Source organism: Ovis aries, chromosome 1 (genome assembly GCF_016772045.2).
Source record: "Ovis aries strain OAR_USU_Benz2616 breed Rambouillet chromosome 1, ARS-UI_Ramb_v3.0, whole genome shotgun sequence".
NCBI lineage: Eukaryota > Metazoa > Chordata > Mammalia > Artiodactyla > Bovidae > Ovis > Ovis aries.
This window is the reverse complement of record NC_056054.1, coordinates 91767913-91783015: the sequence shown is the minus strand read 5'-3', so window position 1 is coordinate 91783015 and position 15103 is coordinate 91767913. Positions and strand designations below refer to the sequence as shown.

Here is a 15103-nt window from a genome sequence, read left to right as displayed (position 1 = left end):
GAACACCCAGGACTGTGTTCATTGATAGGGGAACACACCTCCTTTAGGATAGACTGGTTGGATCTCCTTGCAGTCCAAGGGACTCTCAAGAGTCTTCTCCAATGCCACAGTATTCTTTGGCGCTCAGCCTTCTTTATAGTCCAACTCTTACATCCATACATGACCACTGGAAAAACCATAGCCTTGACTAGATGGACCTTTGTTGGCAACGTAATGTCTCTGCTCTTTAATATGCTCTCTAGGTTTGTCCTAACTTTCCTTCCAAGGAGCAAGTGTCTTTTAATTTCATGGCTTCAGTAACCATCTGCAGTGATTTTGGAGCCCAGAAAAATAAAAAGTCCGCCACTGTGTCCACTGTTTCCCCATCTATGTGCCATGAAGTGGTGGGACTGGATGCCATGATTTTCGTTTTCTGAATGTTGAGCTTTAAGCCAACTTTTTCACTCTCCTCTTTCACTTTCATCAAGAGGCTCTTTTGTTCTTCACTTTCTCTCATAAGGGTGGTGCCATCTGCATATCTGAAGTTATTGATATTTCTCCCGGCAATCTTGATTCCAGCTTGTGCTTCTTCCAGCCCAGCGTTTCTCATGATGTACTCTGCATATAAGTTAAATAAGCAGGGTGACAATATACAGCCTTGACGTACTCCTTTTCCTATTTGGAACCAGTCTGTTGTTCCATGTCCTATTCTAACTGTTGCTTCCTGACCCGCATACATGTTTCTCAAGAGGCAGGTCAGGTGGTCTGGTATTCCCATCCCTTTCAGAATTGTCCACAGTTTATTGTGATCCACACAGTCAAGGGCTTTGGCATAGTCAGTAAAGCAGAAATAGATGTTTTTCTGGAACTCTCTTCCTTTTTTGATGATCCAGCGGATGTTGGCAATTTGATCTCTGGTTCCTCTGCCTTTTCTACAACCAGCTTAAAACATCTGGAAGTTCACGGTCCACATATTGCTGAAGCCTGGCTTGGAGAATTTTGAGCATTACTTTACTAGCATGTGAGATGAGTGCAATTGTGAGGTAGTTTGAGCATTCTTTGGCATTGCCTTTCTTTGGGATTGGAATGAAAACTGACCTTTTCCAGTCCTGTGGCCACTGCTGAGTTTTCCACATTTGCTGGCATATTGAGTGCAGCACTTACACTGCATCATCTTTCAGGATTTGAAATAGCTCAACTGGAATTCCATCACCTCCACTAGCTTTGTTTGTAGTGATGCTTTCCTAAGGCTCACTTGAATTCACATTCCAGGATGTCTGGCTCTAGGTGAGTGATTACACCATCATGGTTATCTGGGTTGTGAAGATCTTTTTTGTACAGTTCTTCTGTGTATTCTTGCCACTTTTTTAAATATCTTCTGCTTCTGTTAGGTGCATACCATTTCTGTCCTTTATTGAGCCCATCTTTGCATGAAATGTTCCCTTGGTATCTCTAATTTTCTTGAAGAGATCTCTGGTCTTTCCCATTCTGTTGTTTTCCTCTTATTTCTTTGCATTGATCGCTGAGGAAGGCTTTCTTATCTCTCCTTGCAATTGTTTGGAACTCTGCATTCAAATGGGTATATCTTTCATTTTCTCCTTTGCTTTTCACTTCTCTTCCTTTCACAGCTATTTGTAAGGCCTCCTCAGACAGCCATTTTGCTTGTCTGCATTTCTTTTTCTTGGGGATGGTCTTGATTCCTGTCTCCTGTACAATGTCACAAACCTCCATCCATAGTTCATCAGGCACTCTATCTATTAGATCTAATCCCTTAATTATTTCTCACTTCCAGTGTATAGTCATAAGGGATTTGATTTTGGTCATACCTGAATGGTCTAGTGGTTTTCTCCACTTTCTTCAATTTCAGTCTGAATTTGGCAATAAGGAGTTCATGATCTGAGCCACAGTCAGCTCTGGGTCTTGTTTTTGCTGACTGTATAGAGCTGCTCCATCTTTGGCTGCAAAGAATATAATCAATCTGATTTCAGTGTCGACCATCTGGTGATGTCCATGTGTAGAGTTTTCTCTTGTGTTGTTGGAAGAGGGTGTTTGCTATGACCAATGCGTTCTCTTGGCAGAGCTCTATTTGCCCTGCTTCATTCTGTACTCCAAGGCCAAATTTGCCTGTTACTCCAGGTATGTCTTGACTTCCTACTTTTGCATTCCAGTCCCCTATAATGAAAAGGACATCTTTTTTGGGTTTTAGTTCTAGAAGGTCTTGTAGGTCTTCATAGAGCTGTTGCTTAATCCTTATGGCATTATCATCTCCCTTTCACATATTGCCTTGAGTAAGGAACATAACCTCAGTTTAAAATTCTCGCAAGCACTATTATGAGGTCTTTATGTACACTCTAGGTCTTTTGTTGTTGTTGTTGGATTGAGGTTTTTTATTTTAAACAATAGAAATCGTTTTAAAATATTGCTAAAAATATCAGTGATAACCAGCTTTACGCCTTTACTCTGCTTTAATAAGCAAAATAGTATGTTTATTTAAGTGTTTTATATTTTTTGATCAATTTAATTCTTGGACTAATCCTGTAAGATACGATTATTACATATTTTTCTGAAGAAGACCTGAGACATAGAAAATTGTCCAAATCATCTGTTACTGTGACGACTGTAATGTTGCTTAGTTATTAAGTCTTTCTAAAGATTTAATGAGAATCCATGTGAGATACTTAGCAAAGTGCTTGAAAACATTGTAAGTTCTCAAAATGGGCTAATTGTTGTTATTTCTAGATTGATAAATGCTTAGTTAAATTATGTTTGGAGTATTTTTCAGGGTAATCTTGAGGATAGAATAGGGGGTTATACTGAAAAAATTAACTATAAATGGATACTTTTTGCAAGTGGATGGTTGGTTCTGTGCGATTGAATCTGTGCTTTAACCTATGCTTGAAAATTTATATAATTCGTATTTATGAAATTTTATGGATAACTGATTTAAGGAAAGCACTGAGTCAGAATTACTACATATCAGCTTTAAAGGATGTTTACCTAGACATTCAGTTTGCATACAAACTAAGATGATATATTTCCCTAGAAGTGCCAGAGTAAAATCTTATCAACTGTTAAACATTCTCTGATAGTTACTAAGAATAATTACTTGGCCAAGAATAATTACTTGGCAAATAGAGTGGCATCCTTTTACAACTCAGGGTCTGATTAGACTTTAAATGTGCATTCAGAAGTTACAGTTTGCAGTTTTAGCTAAGTGATTCTCAGCCTTGGAAAAATTCTTTTATTCACTTCCCATACTTACGAGAGCCCTCTTTTCAAAAACTTAGCAAACAGCTTTAAATAATAGTTTATTTCTCAATAAATTTATATGTATATAAGCATAATGATTCTGTCCAAAACATGATAATTGATAGCATACATGTTATACTGAGTTTCTGTAATTTTAGCCAAAAGGAGAAAAAGTCTTAACTTATAAGCCCATCATTACTAAATCGTGGGTGTGTGTAATTTTTATATAGACATTTAGAAATACACAAAATAACTCACTGTGGTGAAGAATTCCATGTTAATCACTGCTTCATATACAAGATTAAAATCTAAGAAACTGCATATTACATATTAACAAAATTATGGTTAATCCATTTATTAACTGTTCATCCCCCTCATTTCTGAAGTATTTCACCTATTACATTGATTAGTTCAAAAAGAAAATTCAGTGTTTTATTCTGTTATTCTGTTTATTCTGTTAGCTAAGAGAATCAGAAAGAGCTTGTAGCCAAAACTACTTTATTGTTCATTTGTTTTTCAAGCTAAAGTTAGTATTTTTCTTCTAGTAATACAGTAGACATTCATTCAGGTGAATGGAAGCCCATCCGATTATCAGTGTTTTACCTATCTCTTGATGGTTAACTATTATTTATTATCTGAGTCCACCTTCAGCAAAATGTACACTTCTGTTTAACACCTGGTACCTCCCTGTTTCTCTAGCTTTGTCTTTTCCTTAGCCCTGAAATTGACAGATGGCTTCAGAACTGTGTACTTTTGTACATTCAGATTGTTTACCTTTTTCCCAGGTTTGTTTACCTAGAAAGGTCTTACTCACCCTTTAACATGCAGTGTAGATGTCAACACCTATATGAAGGCATGAAGGGCAATATACTTTCTCCTAGGTGTATCATGGTGTATTTGCTTCCTGCTTGTTCATATGAGTGCAGTAAGACATTTCTAGAAGTAGGATTCTGAAACATTATTTTGAGTTGAGAAAAGAAATAAGATTGTACAGATTTAAATTTCATGAATTAAAATTTTGTGAGTTATGGTACTGGTTGACCTTTCTGCCCAATGCCTTCTTATTTGCTGACATATTTAAACTGTGGGTCAAAAGATCTTTCTTCTTTACAATGTAAAGCTTAAGTCAAAAGGGTTAGCATGGTAATCTCATATTCCTGCTTTATCCATACAGATTAAACAAAGTCAAATTTCACTTTGGCTTTTGAGAAATAAATGGTATAGGAAATGAATCAAATGTTGTTCCTTCAATGTTTCTTCAATGAAGGAATAGTCTGGCTCACCTTTGTAACAGAACCTCTTTTAAAAGCCTTTTAAATTAAAATACTCACATGCTTTTGTGGTGTTTAGTTAACATATCATACAAGTTACCATGTACTAGACTTTACATTGTAGATAGGTTCTTTTTTTTGCTTTAAAATATTTCTCCTTGAAAATCATAGAATGATATGCCCATATGTATATTTCACTATAATAAAAAATTCTTAATGCACAAAATAAAAACCTCATTTGCCAGCTGTTTTGTGTAACCACGCTCACCCTATTGTTCTAAACTTTGCATTCTAATTCTCTGTTTTCCCTTTACATCTTAAACCCTACCACTCAGCAAACTTTCCTTTTGTTAACAACGTCAGAGCCTTTCTTCCTGTGTTTACCACAACGGAGACCTTTACTAAAGATACAAACATTTAGGTGCTCATAGCCTTCCTCTGCATCTGAATTTCTGCTTTTACTTTAATGATTTGTGTCCACATAGATAAGGAAAACTTCTTCAGTACCTTGAGCTTCTCTTTTCTGGCAATCTTTTCTTGATTCTGCCTTAGCTAGGTGTTCAGCTTTTAAGTTATACCATGGATGTTATGGCTCCAGTTAAACTTTTGAATTACCAAAGATGTTGATCATTGTGACAGAGTCAGATACCATTGTTCAAGCTTGTTTATTCAGCTGTACCCATTACTACTGTACCCTGATCATCTGAGCTACTGTCTTTAGAGTTGTAGCTGATCTTCCCCTTCTCTCTTCTTCAGATCTTTTATATTATATTTCTGCATGATCTTCCTGGTGGCTCAGATGGTAAAGAATCTGCCTGTGATGCAGGAGACATGGGCTTGATCCCTGGGTGGGGAAGATCCCCTGGAGAAGGAAGTGGCAACCCACTCCAGTATTCTTGCCTGGAGAATTCCATGGACAGAGGAGCCTGGTGGGCTACAGTCCTTGGAGTCGCAAAGAGTTGGACACGACTGAGCAACTAACACACACATATATTACAATAGTAGCAGTGATTTTATGATTTTGAAATTGTGGGTAGTTTTCCCACCTTTGAAAGTATTTTGTGTAATGTGATTATATTTTCTGATTTAAAATGTATACAACTCATGCCAGTATTTGGATTTTTTAAAAATGCAATCCTGAATCAAAACTCTAATGTAAGAACACTTGAGCAGTTTTGACTAATTTTATTTGTTTGTTTAAAGTGGATTCACTGGGTCAGGTTAAGAGTGAAGGAAAATTTTAGTTAAAAGTTGCTAGTAATGTAAGGGCTGTGTGTCCTTCTTAAAATGTTGATCTTGTAAGGTTTCAAGGTTGACTCATCCAGCGGTTGTTTGTTCCCAAATCACAGTCATAAATTTTCTGTTTTAAATGTTATTTTTGTTTTTTTGTTTTGAAGGTATCAGTTTTTGGAAGAAGCTTTTCAAAACCAGAAAGGTGCAATTGAGAATCTACTGGCTAAGCTTCTTGAGAAGAAGAATTATGTTCATTTTGCAGCTACTCAGGTGCAGAATAGGTAAGTGTGGTTCCTTAAAACCAAAATTTCACTTTAAAGATTATTAAACAAAGTGGGTCCAGTTTAAATTTGTTTTCCTTCTATATTATATTAAGCATATATGGGAAAGATTTTTTTTTTTTGAGGAGTAAATGATTTGAGTTTGGATTATGATATTTATTAAAGAAAATTTAATTCACTAAAATTTTGGATACTCATTTAGGATACATCTTTGACTGTTATATAATTAATATCACTCTAGTATTCATAAGGCTTAGTTAAGTGTAGAAAAAGCAATTAATGTATAAAGAGTTGAATTTATAAAATTTTACCTAGAGACTGTGAAAGACAGAGGAATGAATATGAAGAATGGTGGGCAAATTTCCCATCTGTAAAACAAGCATTAAAAACAGTACTTATCTTAGTTGTATTATTATGAGAACACAGTTTCTGGCACATAGTAAACCTTCAAATTTTAGCTTTTTAAAATCATCAACACTAGTTTTTAGAAATCCTATATTTGTTAATTTCTAAATTAACTAAATTTATTGATAAAGCACGTGGGCCTGAGACTTCTCTGATGGTCCAGTGGTTAAGACTCCATACTTACACTCCAGGGGCCATGGGTTCGATTCCTAGTTAGGGGACTCAGGTCATGCACTGTGGCCACAAAACAAACAAACAAACAAACAAATAAAAACAGACACAAAAAACCCACAATGGCTGTTGGGACTAAGTTCATTAGTGAGTAGATTAAGAAGATTAGGACTCTTAAAGGAGTCCTTGCGGACACACGCTTGGAGCTGACATAATTAAAACTCCTATGTTCCTAGAGGTATGAATAAGGGTTCATATGTTTTTGTTCTTCAGACTCACAAAATTAAGACTTCTAGGTTCTCTAGAATATTAAAATTAATTTTTGATGATTTAAAAAGACCCAGTAAATACTTAAAATATTGAAGATGAATGAATGGTGATTATATAGTATATTAGATAATAATAGACATTAAGAGATGTTATAACTTTCATCCTAAAAGGTTATACCAAAGGAAAATAGAGGCTTTTCAGAGATTGTAGATAATATATAAATATATATACACATATACTAGTCTTAGTTTGTTCTTGTAGTTACGTCAGGATGTTTTTTATACTGCTGTTACATTGTAGACGATATTGGAGAGGATAGCTGCCTTCTCATAAATTACAGATGGTTATCCTTTACAGAGAAAGGATAGAAAGATAATTCATATTACAGTCCTGTATTTTTATACATGTATGTTATGCATATTTTGTATAAACATTCCTCAGTCTGTATAGACAAGTGAGGCTTATGTGTCATATGATTACAGATGGTTGGAGAAAGAATTTCATCTCCAGAAAGCTTTAAAATATAGCATTTAAGATTAAAATCTATAATTATACTTCTTTTAAATTCTTTGATGACTTTTCTCCATTTTTAAATGTACATTCATTTTTTTTTTCTTCCTTTACAATTGAATGTGTATTATCCATGCTTAAACCTAGGGGTGTTTGACTCTACTGTCAGCATGCTTAATGATTTCAATCTTTGGCTGAATCTTTTTTTTTTTTTTTAATTTTTAAATTTATTTATTTTTAATTGGAGGATAATTGCTTTACAATGTTGCATTGGTTCTGCCATGCATCAGCATGAATCAGCCATAGGTATGTGTATGTTCCCTCCCTCTTGAACCTCCCTTCCTTTCCGAATCATTTTGAGTCATGTGTTTCTTAGCACTAGTAATTAGCACTCTCATTTTTAAAAAATTGTCCTCCACTCACTTTAATAAGATAAGGACAGCACTGAGTAAAAATTTCAAATCAGTGCCTGATGTACAAAGGAAGGAAGACTACATTCTTGACCCAGTGTATTCAAGTTATTCAAATTTGTACTTGATAAATGAAAGGCAGTTTTAGTGGTTGAAAGTGTTAGTTATAGTTTGTACAAAAGTAGAGTGTGTAAAAGTTGAAGCTTACCATCTTATGATTGTTTGTGAACATTTTATGTATTTATATTTGTGGGATTTTTCTCTTCCTATTTTATAAATAGCAAGGTATTGGCTATTTCATATTTGCAACCAAAATTTTCATAACTTCATGGTAGCTTATATTTATTTCTAAAACATTTAACAGCTATTTTTATAAAAGGAATGAAAGTGTTTTATTCCCTTAAAACATTTTGAGAAGTAAGTCATTTTGAGAAAAACCCATGCAATGAGTATATATGAATTCACATTTGAAGTAGTTAGAAGTGAACCTAAATGCTTCTACGCTTCCTACTATTTCAAAAGATAATAGTATTGGTTGCAACATTGGTTCTTTATTCATTGTTCTTGAAAAGCACTATGATTAAATAGAACCAATGTGCCATATTTAACACTAACCAGCAATCATTGATGGCAGATGTTTGTATATCACTTTCATGTCATAGAAACTAAAGGAGATTGCCATGTAGTGTAATAAACTGTCCTTTATGAACTTAACTTGAAATTACTAAATATTTAATTCATTCTTTGTCTACATACATAACTTGTTTGGGCCAAATTGAGTGGTCAGGTCTGCCAAAACATAAGTTGTACATTTGACCAAAATTTAATTACTCGTTTAAGTGCCCAGTTGGATGACTTTCTGTTACAGTTGGTAATTCAGAGACGTAGGATAAGTCGATAACCTAATGATGCATTTCTCTTATTCAGGATAAAAGAAGTAAATGAGACTAACAAACGAGTAGAACAGGAAATTAAAGTGGCCATTTTCACCCTTATCAATGAGATTAATAAGAAAGGAAAATCTCTCTTACAGCAGCTAGAGGTATGGTTTAAAGCCAAAATAAAACAAAAACTGCTTCTCTTGCTCTGTAGCTGTTTTTAATGTTTATTGAAAGCTCTTTTAGATTGGTTGCGGGGGGTATGAAAGTAAAGTCAGTTAAAATTTTTTTCATGTGTTTTTTTAATTGGAAAATCCTCTTTTCAAGTTAGTTACTTTATAGCCCAATTTAATTAATAATACTTTAGCCATATCAGTTAGGAAATAGTGTTGGCCTCTTAGAAATGAAAGAATTATTACTAAAATGTGATATACATGAAGACAAATCTGACCTGCCACACTCCCTCTTCTCCCCTCAAGATGGGCCCTCAGTTTAACTTTGACATTGTATATTGGGAGTCTTAACTGACTCATGTGGGTGCTTCATTTTATTTTTTAATGTTCCATAGTTTTCATAAAAATGCTATTCATTTTGAAATTTATGAACTTTAAATTTACTGGTAATTCTGTTGTATTATATCTTTATGTTCCATATTTTGAGGTTAATATATGAATGTTAATTTCTAGATGAGAAGCCAGTCAATTTGTGAAATCCAGATTTTTTTAATCAGAGACTCTACTGACCATAGTTGATTGTTCTCAAAATTTTGTGGTTTTAAATTGGCTTAGGTAATATGGGGTTACATTTAAAGTACAATTGAAAAGTAATAATTTAAATCACATGGATATTTGATTGTTTAACTTTTAGTTACTATTAACCTCAAATTTTTTATAGATTTTTTTCCTGTTGCTATTGCTTCATTCAAAATTGTGAAATATTAGGCATAATTACATATAAATATATGTCAGCAGAGTATTATTTCTGAATTTCTGTCTTTTGAAATACACGTTGCCATTGTTCTGCTATTGTGAGATTAAAAGTACTCTCACGCATATTGTTAGTTTGAGGTTTCTTGTGACTGTTGTATATCCAGCCTAGCTGCATTTAAGCTTAATAGATTTTTTTTAAAAAGGATCTTATAAAGGGAGAGCAGGAGCAGGCAATTATTTTTGATACCTTGTAAGTTACAGTAAATATATTTTAATTATAGGTCTAAAGTAATGTTCTGAAACCATTTCAAGAACTTTTGAAGTAAAAGTTTTGAATTAAAGTGCCTTTTATTGCTAAAATATACACAAATACCTAGTGATAAATCTGTCACATATTTCTAACATGGTGATAATTTAAGCAATAGATATTTTCTAGTGTACTATGTTTCTAAACTTTTTAAAATAGAGGTTTTCCTAAACTTTATAAAAGGTATGATTTTCTGGGAAGTTGTAAATAAAACTCCCATCAGTTGAATATTTTTATCTACTAATTTACATTATAAAGTGAGCAACTTATTTCCTTAGGAGAAAAATTGTTCAGTAAACTCAGTTGAATCACTTGTAAGAAAGTGGTTAAGGGACTGAAGAGGCAAGTTGTTTAGCATGCTGAAAGTCAAAGGACATAGAGCATCTTCTATTCCTTCTGGGAAGTTTCATCCCCAGAAAGCAGTTTATTTTTCCTTTGCAGCATTTTCCTCAAATTGGTCTTTGCTTCCACTCTGCAATTCATCTTTCTCCTTTTGTCTTAATATTTAAAAGAATAGGTTTTTTCAGCCTCATTGCCATACCAGTAGATGGCACTGGTAACACAAAATTTTCTTTGGCCTGAGAAGTGTATTTAGTTAAGGTAATAAAATTATTTCTAAAGGTCAGCTCATATGTTATAAGCTCTATATATTAGATTAGCCTAATAGAAGGACGCTATTTTTAACAAAGACTTTTCATCTTCTGAAGGAAAAGGAAGACATAATTAACATTAGTTTCTGTATGTACAATGTCCGTTTTAGCCCAGAGAACTAAGAACTAAATTTTAGTCCCTCTTTTGTTAGTAACTTTGTCCTTGATCATAGACTCATTAAATAACGAGGAGCTTAAGTTATCCCATATTTAAAGATAAATATAAGTATTATGTTCATTTGCAATAGAAATTGAACTGATTTGTATAGTAATTCCTCAGTGAACCTCTTGTCCTGTTTCAGAATGTTACAAAAGAAAGACAGATGAAGTTACTGCAGCAACAGAATGACATCACAGGCCTTTCCCGGCAGGTGAAACATGTTATGAACTTTACAAACTGGGCGATCGCAAGTGGGAGCAGCACGGCACTGCTGTATAGCAAGCGACTGGTGAGACCCATCACACCTTCTTTCTCTTCAAATTGACCTTATTAAGATGCTACTTATACCTATGTAAATTTACATTTTGAATTTCAGTAGAAGGAATCACCATCACATCAAAATATAGGAAGTTTCCATTACCTGCAAATGTTTTTTTGTTTTTCTCTACCCCTAGCATTTTGCAGCCACTAGTCTGCTTTTTGTCATTTTCTAGAATTTCATATAAATGAAATCATACACTAAGTTTTGAATCAGTCATAGGTTTTGGAAATACCTACTTGTATAATGTAGTTTATCACCAGAAATGGCAGAAATTCAAGCATGTGCATTTGATTGTTAATATAGTTTTTTTAAACTGATTCTGTCTCATCTGAGATGGACACTCTGGGGCTACATGAGGTTTTATTATGTCTTTATCTTGTTTGTTTTCTCAAGTGGTATTTAATTTTAAGACTAACGTGATTTTTTTCCCTTTAAGATTACTTTTCAGTTGCGCCATATTTTGAAAGCACGGTGTGATCCTGTCCCTGCTGCTAATGGAGCAATACGTTTCCATTGTGATCCTACCTTTTGGGCAAAGAATGTAGTCAATTTAGGTAAGAAATTAGTTGTATGGCTGTAACTTGGAACACTGAATTAGGAGAAAGCAGCTAAAACAAATCTTAGGTACTTTAAGATTTTAAGTGTCATTCTAGCATGTAAACTTTTGAAAGATAACTTCTTCATTGGAAACTCACTTCAGCTTTGTTCATTACATCTTTAAGAATGTTGAGAGTCTCCTCTGTATAGTTTTCAACAGTAGGGATTATTTCTAACTTCCCTCCCCACATCTTTTAAAACTGCTGTTGACTGTTACATGTCAAAACCTTAGCAAATGAGTTTTTTCTCTAAATAATTTCTTACATGCTTAGTAGCTTATATATTAATTGTACAAAATTGTCCACTTGAGGAAGCCCTTCAGCATGCTAATGTGTCCAGATCCCATGTTCTGAGGCATGGTTGAAAGATAAAAGTAGCTCTTTTGACATGGAAGCCAAATGGACTTTGCTTTTGTTACTCCACAGTGTGGACCTAAGGACTGTAGGTGAAAATTATAGATAAACATACAAAGAGCTCAGTTTACAATAAAACATTGCCCTCCCTACCTTCCCCAATCAACAATTAGAGCTGTCTACAGATTGATAAAACTTATTTTCAGAATAGTCAAGTGGTCACCATTGGAAGCTGTAAGAGCAGAGATGAATGGCTTTTTATAAAAATAATAATAATCTTTGTGTATATTTCAGGTTTGGTTATACCTTTAGATCAGGCATCAGCAAACTGTTTTTGTGTGATGTGGTAGCTAAGTTTGGCTTTTTATGTTTTAGAGTTGTTAAAACCAAAAGTATATGCCAGATCTTATGTGGCCTGCAAAGCCTAAAAATCTGGCTTATTGTAGGAAAAATGTTTGCCAACTCTACTTTAGATCAAACCTTCCTAAAATATGCCTTCTATTCCTAGAAAGTACTTGACTTTGGAAAAAGGAAGAATTTGTCATTGCCAAGGATACAAATAGTAATAGTTTAAAACATTCAACATGTCCATAGAAGACAGTGTAGTACTTTGCCCTGCACATTTTGACAGTTCAAAGGCAGGTGGAATCGGTATTAGCAATCTCAGATATCCGTGAATCTCCTTGGGAGAGAATTTATTTAGACTGACTAGGTGGGCCTCTTCTCATAGTGTATCTTTCAGCTCTTTAATTTTCTGTACATTTGTGTAAATAAGGGCAGATAATATATCATTCTAAGTAATCAGAAGTCAATTAATTGGCTTTGGACTATATTAGGTTTCTGATCGTTACCATCTTTGAACCTTGCTCCCTTGCTTGTTGTGCTATTGGGAGCTTCAAGAGGTGGTAGTTGTCAGAGGAAAGAGGAAAATATAATGATTAGTCCATGATGTAGATGTCAGTTGATTATATGCAAATTACTCTCATTTTTTTAAATCCTTCAGGTAATCTAGTAATAGAGAGTAAACCAGCTCCTGGTTATACTCCTAATGTTGTAGTTGGGCAAGTTCCTCCAGGGACAAACCACATTAGTAAAACCCCTGGACAGATTAACTTAGCACAGCTTCGACTTCAACATATGCAACAGCAAGTGTATGCACAGAAGCATCAGCAGTTGCAACAGATGAGGATGCAGCAGCCGCCTGCCCCCGTACCAACAACCACCACAGCAACGCAGCAGCACTCCAGACAGGCAGCCCCTCAGATGTTACAGCAGCAGGTGAGTGCTACGTCACATTACTGATACAAACCAGGAAGACCGCAAGTCTATATGTGCTCTGTGCTATATAGGTGAGGTACGCATTTCAGAGTTACTGATGGGGACAGAGATCAAGGGACAGAGCTCAAAGGTCAGTTTAAACATTTTCTTTGGATATGGCAGGGATGTGGGGGATGTATGAGGAACAAAAAGAGTTAAATACTATGATGGGAACAGTCAACTCACTAGTACTATGGAGGTATGCAGGAAGGACGAATTCTATCACTGGGTCAGGAAGATCCCCTGAAGTAGGAAATTGCATCCCACTCCAGTGTTCTTGGCCAAGAGTCTGACACTAAGCGACTGAGCACACACACTGTGGAGGTATACACATTTTTATCCCTCTATCCCACATCTGTTTTATTCTGTACCTGTGGTTTTGGGTTGAAGAACCATGTTGTTTCTGACTGATACCTGATATGTTCTTTAGGCTTTGATCAAATCATTTCCTTTCCTATATCTTCCCTGCTCTCTTCTCTCTCATCCAAATCAAAACTGTTAATCCGGGGTTGATTAAGTTAATGCTGATAGGCTTTGAAACACACTTAGACTAAGAGAAGGAGATTGGGGCAAGACACAAGCAGAATGACTCACACTTTTTACTATCCTGAGAAAATTATTTTTACTGTAACATTTTATGATTGAAAGGTAAATTTATAAAGATTATTACATAAATGCAATATATACCTTTTGCAGCCTCCAAGATTGATCAGTGTTCAAGCAATGCAAAGAGGCAACATGAACTGTGGAGCTTTCCAAGCCCATCAGATGAGATTGGCTCAGAATGCTGCCCGAATACCAGGGATACCCAGGCACAGCGGCCCTCAGTATTCCATGATGCAGCCACACCTCCAAAGACAAGTATGCCTAGAGTTACATTTGTAAGAATCATACAATTTTAAAACTAAAAGACAGCAATTTTCTTAATCAGTTTCGGGAGGGAGGAAGGGAGGAAGGGTGGTCAATAATACCTTTGAGAATTTGACCAGTGCTGTGTTATCTTCCTTTCCCAGGAAAATACACATAAAATTTGTATTAAATTTTAAGAGCTTTGATATCTTTAAACCCAATGTATAGTTTGTGTTGAGCATCCCTTATTTAGTCCAACCAATTCATTTTACAGAAGTGAAAAATAAAGGAGCTTGTTATTTACCCAGAGTTCCTGAGGTAATGATAAAATTAAGAATAAAACTTGTTTCTTGAAATTGTTCTTCTGATCTTTTAATGTGACATTTTGACTTTTTATTCCTCTCTTTACTTGATGGTGTTTACTTTAGGATAGGTATGCCTACCTTTGTGTTTAGAGAGGCATGTTTTCTAATCTTTGCTTGAATAGTAGATTGTTGAGGGTATGATTACTTTTACATAGGGTTTCTAGTGATATATAAAAAAAGGTCATTTTGTCATTGTTAGAGTGATGTTTCTCAAAGTATGATTTAAAGGCCATGAGAATTACTGGGGCACCTTGTCATAAATACATTCTGAACCATATCCATTGAATCAGAATTTACAGGAGGGGAGTACTCAGAAGTATGTGAACTTGTACTGATTTAGATGGACCTGCATACTAAAGTTGCACAGATACCATCCTAGAGAAGTGGTCCTCCAACTTTTTGGCTCAATTACCTCTGAAAGACTTTTGAAAAATACATACTGTATTACATACCTCACATTTGAAGGTTGACATTTAAAACTTCCATTACAAGTTTAAGGTTCAGTTCAGTTCAGTTGCTCAGTCGTGTCCGACTCTTTGCAACCCCATCAATTACAGCACGCCAGGCCTCCCTGTCTACCACCATCTGCCGGAGTTC

The 15103-nt window shown here is 34.9% G+C and overlaps 1 protein-coding gene across 7 annotated transcripts in view; it reads left to right on the top strand.

Annotated features, from left to right (window-relative positions):
• The window catches only part of TRIM33 (tripartite motif containing 33), a 146908-nt gene that overhangs the window by 98119 nt on the left and 33686 nt on the right, over positions 1-15103 (top strand). For all 7 annotated transcript variants that reach the window (XM_060413171.1, XM_060413169.1, XM_042252920.1 and 4 more), the window contains exons 5-10: positions 5897-6013; positions 8707-8821; positions 10846-10992; positions 11462-11579; positions 12979-13253; positions 13989-14153. In XM_060413171.1, the coding sequence (XP_060269154.1) occupies positions 5897-6013; positions 8707-8821; positions 10846-10992; positions 11462-11579; positions 12979-13253; positions 13989-14153 (937 nt within the window). The remainder of the gene's footprint in view (positions 1-5896; positions 6014-8706; positions 8822-10845; positions 10993-11461; positions 11580-12978; positions 13254-13988; positions 14154-15103) is intronic.